Source organism: Cupressus sempervirens, chromosome 10 (assembly GCF_028749045.1).
Source record: "Cupressus sempervirens isolate cs-2001-9-10 chromosome 10, ASM2874904v1, whole genome shotgun sequence".
In the NCBI taxonomy this organism is placed as follows: Eukaryota; Viridiplantae; Streptophyta; class Pinopsida; order Cupressales; family Cupressaceae; genus Cupressus; species Cupressus sempervirens.
In genome coordinates, this window is record NC_143127.1 from 623791621 (window position 1) to 623803297 (window position 11677).

General features: G+C 36.3%; 2 protein-coding genes across 6 annotated transcripts; both read right to left on the reverse strand.

Annotated features, from left to right (window-relative positions):
- Positions 1-3070: 3070 nt before the first annotated feature.
- Positions 3071-7463, reverse strand: LOC149535382 (uncharacterized). Of its 2 annotated transcripts, none has more exons than XM_089806379.1 (2): positions 6834-7463; positions 3071-5961 (listed from the first exon to the last, which is right to left on the reverse strand). In XM_089806379.1, the coding sequence occupies exon 2, from the start codon at positions 5085-5087 to the stop codon at positions 3360-3362; it is 1728 nt and encodes a 575-aa protein (XP_089662505.1). In that variant the 5' UTR covers positions 5088-5961; positions 6834-7463; the 3' UTR covers positions 3071-3359. The 2 variants fall into 2 exon arrangements, with proteins under 2 accessions (XP_089662505.1, XP_089662506.1); XM_089806380.1 differs by lacking the exon at positions 6834-7463 and having other exon boundaries at positions 3071-5292; positions 5472-6447.
- A 407-nt stretch (positions 7464-7870) lies between these two features.
- Positions 7871-11201, reverse strand: LOC149535383 (putative E3 ubiquitin-protein ligase BAH1-like 1). Of its 4 annotated transcripts, none has more exons than XM_089806382.1 (8): positions 10932-11082; positions 10642-10716; positions 10008-10289; positions 9624-9868; positions 9130-9378; positions 8861-8998; positions 8621-8679; positions 7871-8428 (listed from the first exon to the last, which is right to left on the reverse strand). In XM_089806382.1, exons 3-8 carry the CDS (start codon positions 10270-10272, stop codon positions 8323-8325), a joined length of 1062 nt encoding a protein of 353 aa, XP_089662508.1. In that variant the 5' UTR covers positions 10273-10289; positions 10642-10716; positions 10932-11082; the 3' UTR covers positions 7871-8322. The 4 variants fall into 4 exon arrangements, with proteins under 4 accessions (XP_089662508.1, XP_089662509.1, XP_089662510.1 ...); XM_089806383.1 differs by having other exon boundaries at positions 10008-10533; XM_089806384.1 differs by lacking the exon at positions 10642-10716 and having other exon boundaries at positions 11075-11201.
- Positions 11202-11677: the final 476 nt, after the last annotated feature.

Here is an 11677-nt window from a genome sequence, read left to right on the forward strand (position 1 = left end):
CTATGTAGAATCTCTGAACCGGCAATGTGCTTTTATTTTCTCGGTTAATGGTTTTGTCTAATTCACCGACGTGGCAACTTCTTTTATGTTTTTCCACGTTTTCCGTGACGTGCCTTTTCTTTATCCTTTGACGTGGCAATTTGCTTTTATTTTGCACGGACCCAATTAGGGAGGATCACAAGGGGGCCCCTGATGAGTAGACAGCACAACTACTTTAAAAGGTAGAGGACAGAGCCAGACTGTTGCAAAATACTCTCCGTTCACACTACGGATTACGACGCTTTTGATCTACCAAATAAATTTATAGATTGCGGTTCAGCTACCAATATATATCGGTGTGCATAAATCCTGACGTCCGCAGTTTTTGTTTTACTCAGAAAAATAACGACAATATTTAGTTAAAACATCTCTACTGTATGGTTGGTGGGAATACAGAGGGACCTCACATCACCAGTGGTCGGCATGGAAAATCATGTTTGAGGACATGAGAGTTCGCTTTTAGAAGACTGCAGTGTGGAGTTTGCGGGATTGATAGGGTGAGTGATCTTCAATTCAGAGTTTTTTAACACGCATCTCCACTCACTAAAAGGCAAAATATTATATAGTTGGAATCGGTGATTTTCCGGAAATATCTACCTTCGTATTGGACTGCGCAGAGGATGCCACATCAATAAACAATGATTGTTGTTGTTGTCATTTATGTGCTTAAACAATGATTGTTGTTGCAGAACAGGTCTAATTTTAAAAAAAAGAAGGTAACACCATTATTACTAGGGGAGAGGACCCAATAGTCGTGCACTCTAATTTCGACACTCTCAAAGTCTATCGTAACCATGAAAAAAATGGTTGATTTTTTTTTTAACATCTTCATCAGCTAGTTAATTACTTATAACTAAGGTTTCGACTCCTTGCCATCAAATTTGGTATCGTTTGTATGGCTCGTACTAAAAGGTGTCCATAATCTCATTTTTCGAACCCCCTACCTATCCTAGTCAATTCCCACCCCCCATATTTGAATTGCTCTGTCCCAATACTTGTACATTTTATCGTGTTACATTTTGTGCATATATGTTTAATATGAACACATACTATTCATTAATAGCAAATTAGAACTTTAATTTTTAGATGATTATATACTTTATTTAAACACAACGTTTCTAATTATTAAACAAATATTATAATACATTAACATTTTTTAAACTAATAAATAATTTCATATAACCTAATGTTATATGGCGGTGGACGTAACCCTAAAAACCTTTTATCATTTAACCTAATGTTTTATGGCATTTAGTTTTGGCGACACTCGATAAACCCTAGTGATGGCTTCTGGAACGCTGATGCCATGAGTCAGTCCATCCAAGTGATATCTTCTGGAATGCCGCTGCCATAAGTCGTTCCATGGCCTTGATTGCTACTGCCACTCGTTGCAGGTGAATGTGATTCATAGGGTTTATAGTTTGTTAATAGTTTGCGGCTTAACGTCATTTCTTATTTGTGGTTTCTTCTTTGCGTTCCCTGGTTTTGCAGGATCAGAGAAGTTCGACCCCCTGTAATCTGAGCACCGGATGTTGGGAATATTGTTGTGCGATCCTCGCTGTTGTTTCTGCTCGTGCGTTGCTGCCCTCGCCTGCGTCAAATTGGGTTCTCCTGTGTTTTGAGCTTCGGTAAGGACATCACATCAAAGCTCGGCTCAGACCATTCGCCTCGTCTTTCCTTTGACCATATCGCCTCATCTTTTACTACTAATTATTACTGGTTGGGTTTGCTGTTAAAGGGTTTGTTGTCAAAGGGTTTGCTGTTAATTAGTAGTTGGTTTGTAAAAGGTTTAGGGTTTTGGTTTGTAAAGGGTTTAAGGTTTTGTGCATTCCAAAGCTCAGGAGCCCCAATATGTCACCATTAAAGATCATTGGAAGGTTTGTACATGCTCTCTTTTGCTCTAGCGACTCCAAGAGTGGAGGCTCGTGTGTGAGGAATACTTCTTCAACAAAGTGTTACCCAGGCTCATTCTCTTATCTTCAGCTTACTATCTTATCTTTTTAGTAAATGAAGAAATCTCTATGAAGGGATATTTGTAGCTGTAGCTTCTCCTTGCAACCCACTAATCTTACAAAAGTAGTTAGATAGATTGCAAAAGCCATTGCTTAGGAAATTTTCAACTGTAGGTGAGGGATTCTATTGATTGTAAAAGTATGATATTGTTAAATTAGTAGCTGGTTTATGTTTTTGTTTTTACGAGTTACTGATTAATGATAATGTATAACCATGATTTAACCTAAATTATTATAAGTTATTGCATAGGGTTAGTAGATTATTTTTTTTTTAAAATTTTCTTTTCAACCCATGTGCTAAATGACCAGTTGTGTATTTGGGACAGGGAAAATTCATGGAAGCTTCGTAGAAAAATGCAAATCAGAGGAGAGGGATGTAAAGTTTTACAAATGTGTCTATGGACACACAAAATTTTCAGGAATTTGGCATATTTTGAGCAGGTAAGGTCTTTATCAGACCTTACTGGGCAAATGACCCAGCCTTTCCTTTCTGCAGTTAATACTCCAGATTTCAGAGTTGATGGGTGGTCATAGATTATTATTTTTTGCATTATTTCATGAATTTTTTAGTTTAAAGATATAGTTTAATTATCAAATTTGTGAAAAATCTGCAACTTTAAATAAATGTTTTGCTCTCTTTAGTATTTGAACTTATTAAAGAACCATGTGTTGCACATTGTCTTTTATTAGTTCTGGGGCATCAAAATTCATAATTTCATGTTGGCAGTCTCTGCATTTGTCTGTTGAAATGTTCCATTAACTTAAAAATGTACCTAGGGATAATGTCTGGTGGGAAGCAATCACCATGACTTTTATTAAACAAATTATCTAAACATATTGTTGGATGTTAAAAGGAAACAATAGTATTTCCATTTGTATGTCTTATTACACATTCTTTGTATGTTCTTCCTTAAGCAACAATAATGTGCTTCTTTAAACGACAGTGAGAACAAAATCAAGATGCATTTCAGTGGATTCTTGAAGAATATAACAGCAACATTCATATTTGAAGACTAATCAAGTAATATAATAGTTTTTCAGATTATATATATAGGCATGAAAAAAGAAATTACATAGTTGGAAATAGTAGAGGAGGTAGGAGAGAAGGACTAGTCAATAGAACATTACAAAATGCCAAACTTTTCATTGGAAAATAAGATTGGACTGCTATTGTAGAAGAGGACCAGTCTGTAGTATATAACAAAATGACTAGCTTATGAAAATAAAAATTCTTCTACTATAACAAAATGACAAAATGACTAGCTTGTGAATAGAGAGGTACTCCATATGAACATGTCTATAGGATCATTAGTTTACCATAAAGCCAGGGAAGGGTTCAGGTTCCCCCTCAGTACTATCTACTGTAGGATTTTCTGGACTAGCTGAATCAACTTGTGGGGTGATGGGAATCATGCGCTCAAACATATTTTCATCTAACAATCTACCAATTGGGAATTGTTTGATTGGAGAATGAGGGGGGCTTTGGCTAACAACAGCTTGAATGTTGTGAAGAGCAGCATAGGTAGGGGATAGAATGTTGTACATATCCCTCAAAATTTGATGATGCTCAGGTAAGGGGGTTGTTGGAGTATTGTTGTGACCTACTCTGTTTGCATTTGGTTCTGAAATACTGATGTTATAATCAAGTTGCATAGGGGATATATTTTCAATTCCTATGTCGTCTTTCTGTTTTGCCAGCCTACCTTTTCTACAATCTAGCTTTTCTTTCTTCTTTAACTCCCTCTCTTTTTGTTGCTGCAACTTTTCCTCTTTCTTCTGTTGCTTTATCGTTTGTCTTTCAAGTTTTTGCTCATCTTTCCTTTTTCTCAACTCAGTTTTTAGTTTTTTCTTTTCCTCCAACTGTTGTTTCTTCCTTTCTTTCAGTTCTTCAAGTTCAACTTTCCTTGCTTGTTGTTGCTCTTGCAACATTATGTATTCATTAGATGTAAGTATTTGAGATTTTCTTCCCAATCTAAGAGTAGCATTATCAGATGGCACAGATCTCTTTGTGACCCTTTCAATTGGTAGCTTCAAAAAACTTCTTAATGACCCCTGACTACATAACATTTGTTCATCTTCTGTCTCCAAAGCTAGAGATCCCTTCAATGCATCTAGATTATGTTCAGCTAGTCCACCTTCATCTTCAGTATTTTCTAAATTTGAAGCTTCCATATTATGTTCACTGTATCCAACTTCATCCTCATTATGATGTGTAGTTTCCCAAATTTTTGCTTCAGCATAATAATGAACCACATCTTCTCTTGGCATGGAAGGTGGAGAAGGAATGGATAATGAAATGTCTTTAGTTTGAAACTCAATCTGCACTCCCAATTCCTTTTCTCCTTCTTTAACCCAATCAGGTGGATCAAACTGTGTTGGCAAACTCATATCATCATGCATGCTAGTTTCAAATTGAGTTGAGGGCACAACATCTGCTGGTGGATTTTGGCTTTCAAATGAATCATCTTGTTGTTGTTTTGCCATTTGTGCCACACAATCTTCAATGACATCATCATCATCATAACCAGCTAGCCTTAAAATACTTGCGATTCCTTCAGCAACATTTTCATCTTCCACATTGAATGCATCACTTGACTTCATGTCATTACGAAGAGCATCACTATTCAGTGGCCAAATTCCAGTCCTTAGAAAGCCAGCTGTAATATTATTAGATACAAGAGCAAGTTTGAAAGCTTTGCTTGCTAGTTCTGCTAATTCCATTCTCCTTATTTCTGTGTGTGGATGTTTAGACATCCATTTTGACCTCTCACATTTGAAATATGACTTGAATGGAGAAAATACACTTACATCCAAAGGTTGTAGTCGATGACTAGTGTGAGCAGGCAATGTAATAAGATCTATGCCTAAGGATCTTGCCTCTTGGATTGTAGCAAAGGCAACATGTCTTCCATGTCCATCAAAAATAAGGAGATGCCTATTCTTGGGTGAAGCACCGCTTGGAACAGATCTAGCAAAATGATGGAGCCAATTTAAGAATAATTCTTTTGTCATCCAAGCATGTTCTTGTGCTGCCATACAAGCTCCAGCTTCACAATTAGCAATGTAATTTTTAAGTCTTCTTTTTGCTTTAAAAAGATAAAATCCTGGTATGTTGTGACCTGCAGCATTGATACAACATAGTATTGTAACCCATTCTCTACTTTTAGATAAGATTTGAGGCACACTTCTACTTCCAACTTCGCAATCACTTTCATCCCACAGTTTCTGCCTGGTTGCACTCCTGTTTCATCACAATTCCAAATGTGTGTTGGTTCATAATGGTTAGCAGCATACAATGTTGACAAATTATTATAAAAATCTGCTACAATACTTGGTCATAGCATCACTGCTCTATCCCTATCTAGACCCTTTGCAGTCCTTATTGTCAAATCTAGATGGCGTTTGCGAAATCCAACCCACCATGATCTACCAGGTAATCCATTTTTGAATGGATTTGGCCTTGTTTGGCAAATGTGAGCCACATATGACTTCAGTTAAATCACCTCCAATCCACGACCAAGTTGAGCTAAATCCTTACGCCACTCAACAATTTCTAGCTCTTCTTCCAAGGAGAGAATCATCAGTGGTCCCTTGGTTTTTGTTGTTGTGAGTCCTGCTAGCCAATAAGATAAGCTACTAACAGGGATTCCCCACTTCCTAGCTGCTCCTCTTATTGAAAAATAATTATCTTCAACATCTTCAATTACATGTTCCATATCCTCTTCTGTCCATTGCTTTCCTTGCAACCTTTTCTTATTCTTTTGGTGTTCAGAGTTATGAATTGTGTTATCAGGAGTTGGCTTGGCTACACTATCCCCATCATCAGAGTCAATAACATGTAATTTAACACCACGAGGTCTACATTTTCGTGCAGTTCTTTTGCTTCTTCTCTTCCCCGCTGCCATAATGCCTAAATAGAACAACATACATTAAATGATGGAAACATTGTGAAGGAATAGTAAGCATAAAGAACAATAGCATACATTATATGATTGACTCTGATAGATTATGTTTAGCTACTATAACATTTGAAAAGAATAAGAACATACTTTAAAACTGACTTTGATCGTATGCTGTTATAGTATGTTGTTATAGTATGTTGTTAAAATGCTGTTATAGTATGCTATTAAAATGATGTTATAGTATGCTATTAAAATACTGTTATAGTATGCTATTATAGTATGTTGTTATAGTACAAAATGGTTGCATCATAGTATTATAACATTTGAAAAGAATAACAGCATATTTTAAAACTGACTTTGATCTTATTTCTGTTATAGTATGTTGTTATAATACTTGTTATAGTATGTTGTTTGCATCATAGTATTATAACAACATACTATAAAAATCTGAACAATCCATCATAGTATTATAACAACATACTATAGAAACCTGTCAGTATTATAACAACATACTATAATGGAAATAAGATCATACTATAACATAGTATTATAACAACATACTATAATGGAAATAAGATCATACTATAACAACATGCTATAACATAGTATTATAACAGCATACTATAGAAATCTGTCAGTATTATAACAGCATACTATAATAGAAATAAGATCATACTATAACAACATACTATTATGTAGTAGATTATGATAGAAATAGTATAGTATGTTGTTATTGTTTTCAAATGTTGTACGCTATTATGATAGAAATAGTATAAATAACAACATACTATAATATGAATAACATTGGAAAAGAAGAACAACATATGTTATATGATGGATTGTAACAGCATACCTTAAAAGAATGGTAGAATTAAAATACCTGGATGGTCTATTGGGCCCTCTGATATTGTGATAAACTGATGCTACTGGGCGCTCGGATGTTGTGAAAACTTGATGCTACTGGGCCCTCTGATATTGTGATAAACTAATGCTACTGGACCCTTTGATATTGTGAGAAATTGATGCTACTGGGCCCTCTGATATTGTGAGAAATTGATGCTACTGTGCCCTCTGATATCCTCAGCAACTAAGTTCAATGCAGTCATAGAGAATGCATACACATTTGTAAAAGAATTATTTCACTGCATGTCATATTAATACCTAGAACTAGAACTTTTTCCCTCTCAACACTTAGATTTTGAAATTTGAATATGGTTGACCTGTTGCATACAAAATCTGTGGCCTTTTTCTAAGACTTTTGAAAATGTTTGATCGATGGCTTTCATACTTTGTAATTTGATTGGCTCTGTTTTAACTTTGTAGTTTTCAAGAACAAATTTTGAATTATGTTACATTAATTGTTTGATTTGAATGGATTGGGGAGCTCAAACAAATCTATCTTTACCATTGCAGGTACTCCAAGTCATTGCATCTACTCCAGCTTTGCTTGTAAAATACTCCAACTTTGCTTGAAAAATGCTCCAGCTTTGTTGATCGAGGACTCCAATTCCAGCATTTTGGTTTCAAAATTTGTCAGAGATGGTTTCAGATTTGTCAGAGATGGGAGGAGTTGTTAAACAAAAGTTTATTTATGTAGAGTTGTATAGGTGTTGGTAGTTGAACAACTATGCAGTAGTCATCAATCAGACATTAAGCAAGGATTTGACATCTTGTCCATGAGTTGGGATAGTTATTTTATAAATTTTGTACCTTTTTAAATATAACATTTATTTCATGTATCTTGATATTGTGTATATAGTAGTTTGACTTATTCTAAGTAACATTTAAATGTGTAGTATATAAAACACACAATGAATGTTTTTGTCTAAAAGTGGTATCAAATATGGTAAATCAATGATCTAGTCAAGAACATTTTTTAGTGATTTAGTTTGAAGTAAATATTGATAAATTTCATTTAGCAAAGTTAATATCTTATTGTTCAATTAATAGGCTACATTGATACTATAGTTGGTCGAGATAATCTTAATGGCATTCACAACTATTAGTACCTGTTCAAGTACGGGGGCCTCTCCCCTATTTAATAAACAATTGTTCAACACCATCGAAGACCCCTCCGTGGTTCGTCCAGGATACGAAAACGTGCCCGCAAAGTTAACTTGTTAACCCTTTTCAGGAATTTAGATAACTGATGGTTTCTCCTCCACTAGTAAGGGTCAAAATGGGAAAACTTATACAACTCCACACGACACGGTATCTAGTCATCACCAGAAGTCTATCAAGATTAAAGAGATCTTTACAGGATAAACAACTCCAGAAACATGTCATTTTTAATATTGCAACTTATTTATGCACACCAGAAAGATACTTTGCTTACTCAACGATGGATATCAGATAACCAAATCACTGAGTTAAAAGCCTAATACAAATCGAGATTGAAGATCCCAGTGCTCCTTCGCTTGTTTAACTCTTTCTGCTCGTTCTGTTTGCAATCTTTCGTCCCAGTAGTCCCTACACCTGCACAGTTGTCTACATTATACCTGGGCCTGGACCGTAAATAAAGATTCAAAGTACTTGGTGATATTGTCATGCTCAAGAATCAAATACAAAGCTTCACAATTGAGATATAAACAATTGCCATTCCAACAAGAAAAACATTGCAAATATGATATTTTATATTTTAACCTTGAAGTTATAGTTTAAGCTTACCTCTTCTTTACCAGTAAACTGAGTTCAGTCAAATGAACAGCATCCGTATAAACTCCCATCTGCTTTCAATTAAACATCGTATAATCAATTACTTCTACCACCTTGATGCGGCTACATGAATCATTCTTTCAACATAATATATGTTTAAAAAATATAATTTAAGAGAATTGAAGAGTTTCTTGTTTCAAGCGTACATTCGTCCTCCTTAATAATAAAAGGGAATTTAGCCCAAGCAAGTACCTGTCTGCAAATTGGGCATTTTGCCCGTCTGTTGGCAGTTTTCACTCCTTCAACTGTTGGTACGGAGGCCCCTGTGCAAGCACAACTATTGCAAAAAATATGCCCACATCCCAATGAAACCGGATCAAAAACTATGTCCTGTAATGATCACAGTATAAACAGTTTAAGAACCCAGCTACACCCATAAAAGACCATTGCGACTCACTATACCCCTCCTACTATATACCAAAATTAGATTTTCAAGGACCGTGAAAAGAAAAAGGGCTTACCAGACAGATAGGGCATGTGAGACTAAACTCTAATTTCACAGAATCAGGTAGTGTGCATCTAATCACAGGATCAGTTCCAGTAAAATCACACGAGCATTCAGGAAATATTTCACCAACACAGCTATGCTCCGAGTCTCTTGAGTTGATCTGGAAAGCACACAACTCAATTAACCAGGGAGACTTCAAAAGCTCTATGTGTTTGGCTTGCAATTTTGTCTTGAAGTTCCGGCCATTAACGGATTTATGTATCTGTATTCAATATTGAGGGATTAAATTGTCAGTACCATTGCATGAAAAATATGTTTCTGATCACAAGCATTGATGGACTTTTGCAATAGCCCTCTGGTTATCCTAAGTTGTACTAATGCAGTTATTACCCCTATTTTTACCATTATTATGTATCCAAAGTATCCTCTCAGGTAGCGTTATATCCTAAATCGACCTTTAAATTTTCACATTTTCGGAAAGAAACTGCCAAGAAAGTTCGTACTTACTTTGTCATACTTCTTCAGAATTTTGCGGACAGCGAGAGCATTCATGGCCACATAACTGACTAGATTCCTCCCCTCATGAATCATTGCCAGATGATCATCAGCGAAGCGGTGTTTTATACGCCATAAATATCTCTGAAAACCCGAAGCAAGGTGCAGATGCAGCAAACGTCTGGCACGGGAACTGAAACATCCAACTATCGCCGATATTTCTTTCGAGAGCTCGTAAAAGAAGATTTTGTCGCATACTGCCAATAAACAATAATTAAGACCCAATGTCCAACGAATTTAAAGAATTAATTATAAGGGTGAAACAAACTCTACTCCTTGGAAATGCTATGTTATCCAAATGCATAATTTAACATTAGGCTGCAGCAGCTTTAATACCTGGGCAGGTTTCTGAAGGGCACAGCGTTCTTGAGAAATCACAAGGTCTGGAAACACGTCTGACCGCGCCTCTGCAGACGGCGACCTCATTTTCTGTACCAAGCGCTTCTCCCGCCTCTACTGTCGCACCATTTTCATACACATCTCTCAATCGGCACTTCTTCAGCACCTTCTTTAATCGCTTGTATTCGACGTGTGAGCATTTTTCCCTAAATCTCTCACCTTCGCCATGTAAATACTCCGTAAATCTCTCTCCGAACTTCATTCTAAATGCTTTCCGACCTTCAAATCAGAACAGAAAAATTATTTACAAAGAATCAAATCGAAACAGAAGACTCAACAAAATGAAATGAAATCGCCTGAAGATACTCCTTTCTAACGGAAATAGTTAAAATGTCTTCGAAACTAAGAGCTCTAAAGTTCTAGTAACGGATGTTAAAAGCTCCGAATCCTAAAAGGAAAATAGCCAGGGGGCTCTTCTATTTTAGAATGAAGAACCCTAAGGAAGCCGCCGACAATTGACAGCCTGCATTCGCATTATTACCGGAGCTTCATGAGAAGCAAAAATGCCAAAAAATATGACGAAAATAAGAAAACACGCGCTTTTTACACAGAAAAATCAGAGAAGCCTTACATAAAACATATGTCGCCCGTGAATGGTGCAATGACAGAAAGATTGAGTCCCGCTTTTGCAGGCATTCATGAAAAACTATAAATAAATAAATAGATCAAATTCAGGAATCAGAGCCAAAGGTTCCGAAAAATATTTCCGTTAGCTTCGACACAGAAGGCATCGAAGTCCAAAATGCCATTCTATTTACCAAATCCACCATTAACGAAGCAGATCGCAAAACTTTCGACAAATTTAAAGCCTAAAGACGCAATACAACATCGGCCGAAACCTATCATGTAGTATGCACATACCAGAATCGATTTCCCGCACGAAATACCAAGGAAAATGGAGAAATCTTGCAGTCAACAGAGAAATCCTCGAATTCAAAGTGCTCCCCAGTTCAGCATCCGCGTTCTTGAATTGAAATGTAAGAAGATCCCAAAAAGGAATTTACCTGTTTGCAGAGAAACTTGGCTTCATTTGGAAGATTTATAAAAGGAGGAGAATGGACCGATGGGCCTACACTGTTTATACGAGGGACGAGAACCCCTCCCGTACGTTTCTCGCGATACCTTAGTCTACGCTCCAATCGCACTAAGCAGGCATACAGAGCACGAGGACACTTTAAATGAATAAAAAAGCGAGTCCTTATTATCAAAGCCCACTAAGCACACCCCCGCATTGAGAATGTGAAAATCAACCCTGTGCGCTGGCAGCCAAGTGTCAAAGCTGTAATCAAGAGCAAGAGGACCCTTTGTTGAATTGTGAGCCTTTCTAAAAATGGTGTTATACCGTTTAAGGTCTTAATAAGGTTGACAATTTGGATTACCACTAAGTGAGCCCAATATCTTGTTAGACCTATCCAAACAATGGGTCCTTGGTTTATTGTACTAATAGGCAAGGTGACTCTTTTAAGGATCATTTTAAAGCAAATTGAGCTCGATGTTTTTTTTTAAAGCAAGTTGAGCTCCAACTAATGATATAAAAGTATTTTAAAAGAAAAATGTTGGCTTTTTCTAAAGTGGACTCATAAAAATTAATGATACTCTAAAATTTT

What these genes read in the sequence shown, in the direction of transcription:
- LOC149535382 (XM_089806379.1), bottom strand. Translation starts at nt 5,087, where the DNA reads ATGGCAGCACAAGAACATGCTTGGATGACAAAAGAATTATTCTTAAAT.
- LOC149535383 (XM_089806384.1), bottom strand. Translation starts at nt 10,272, where the DNA reads ATGAAGTTCGGAGAGAGATTTACGGAGTATTTACATGGCGAAGGTGAG. An exon ending in CCCTTCAGAAACCTGCCCAG is followed by an intron (nt 9,869 to 10,007) that starts GTATTAAAGCTG and finishes GTTTATTGGCAG; the next exon opens with TATGCGACAAAATCTTCTTT. An exon ending in TCACATGCCCTATCTGTCTG is followed by an intron (nt 8,999 to 9,129) that starts GTAAGCCCTTTT and finishes TGATCATTACAG; the next exon opens with GACATAGTTTTTGATCCGGT.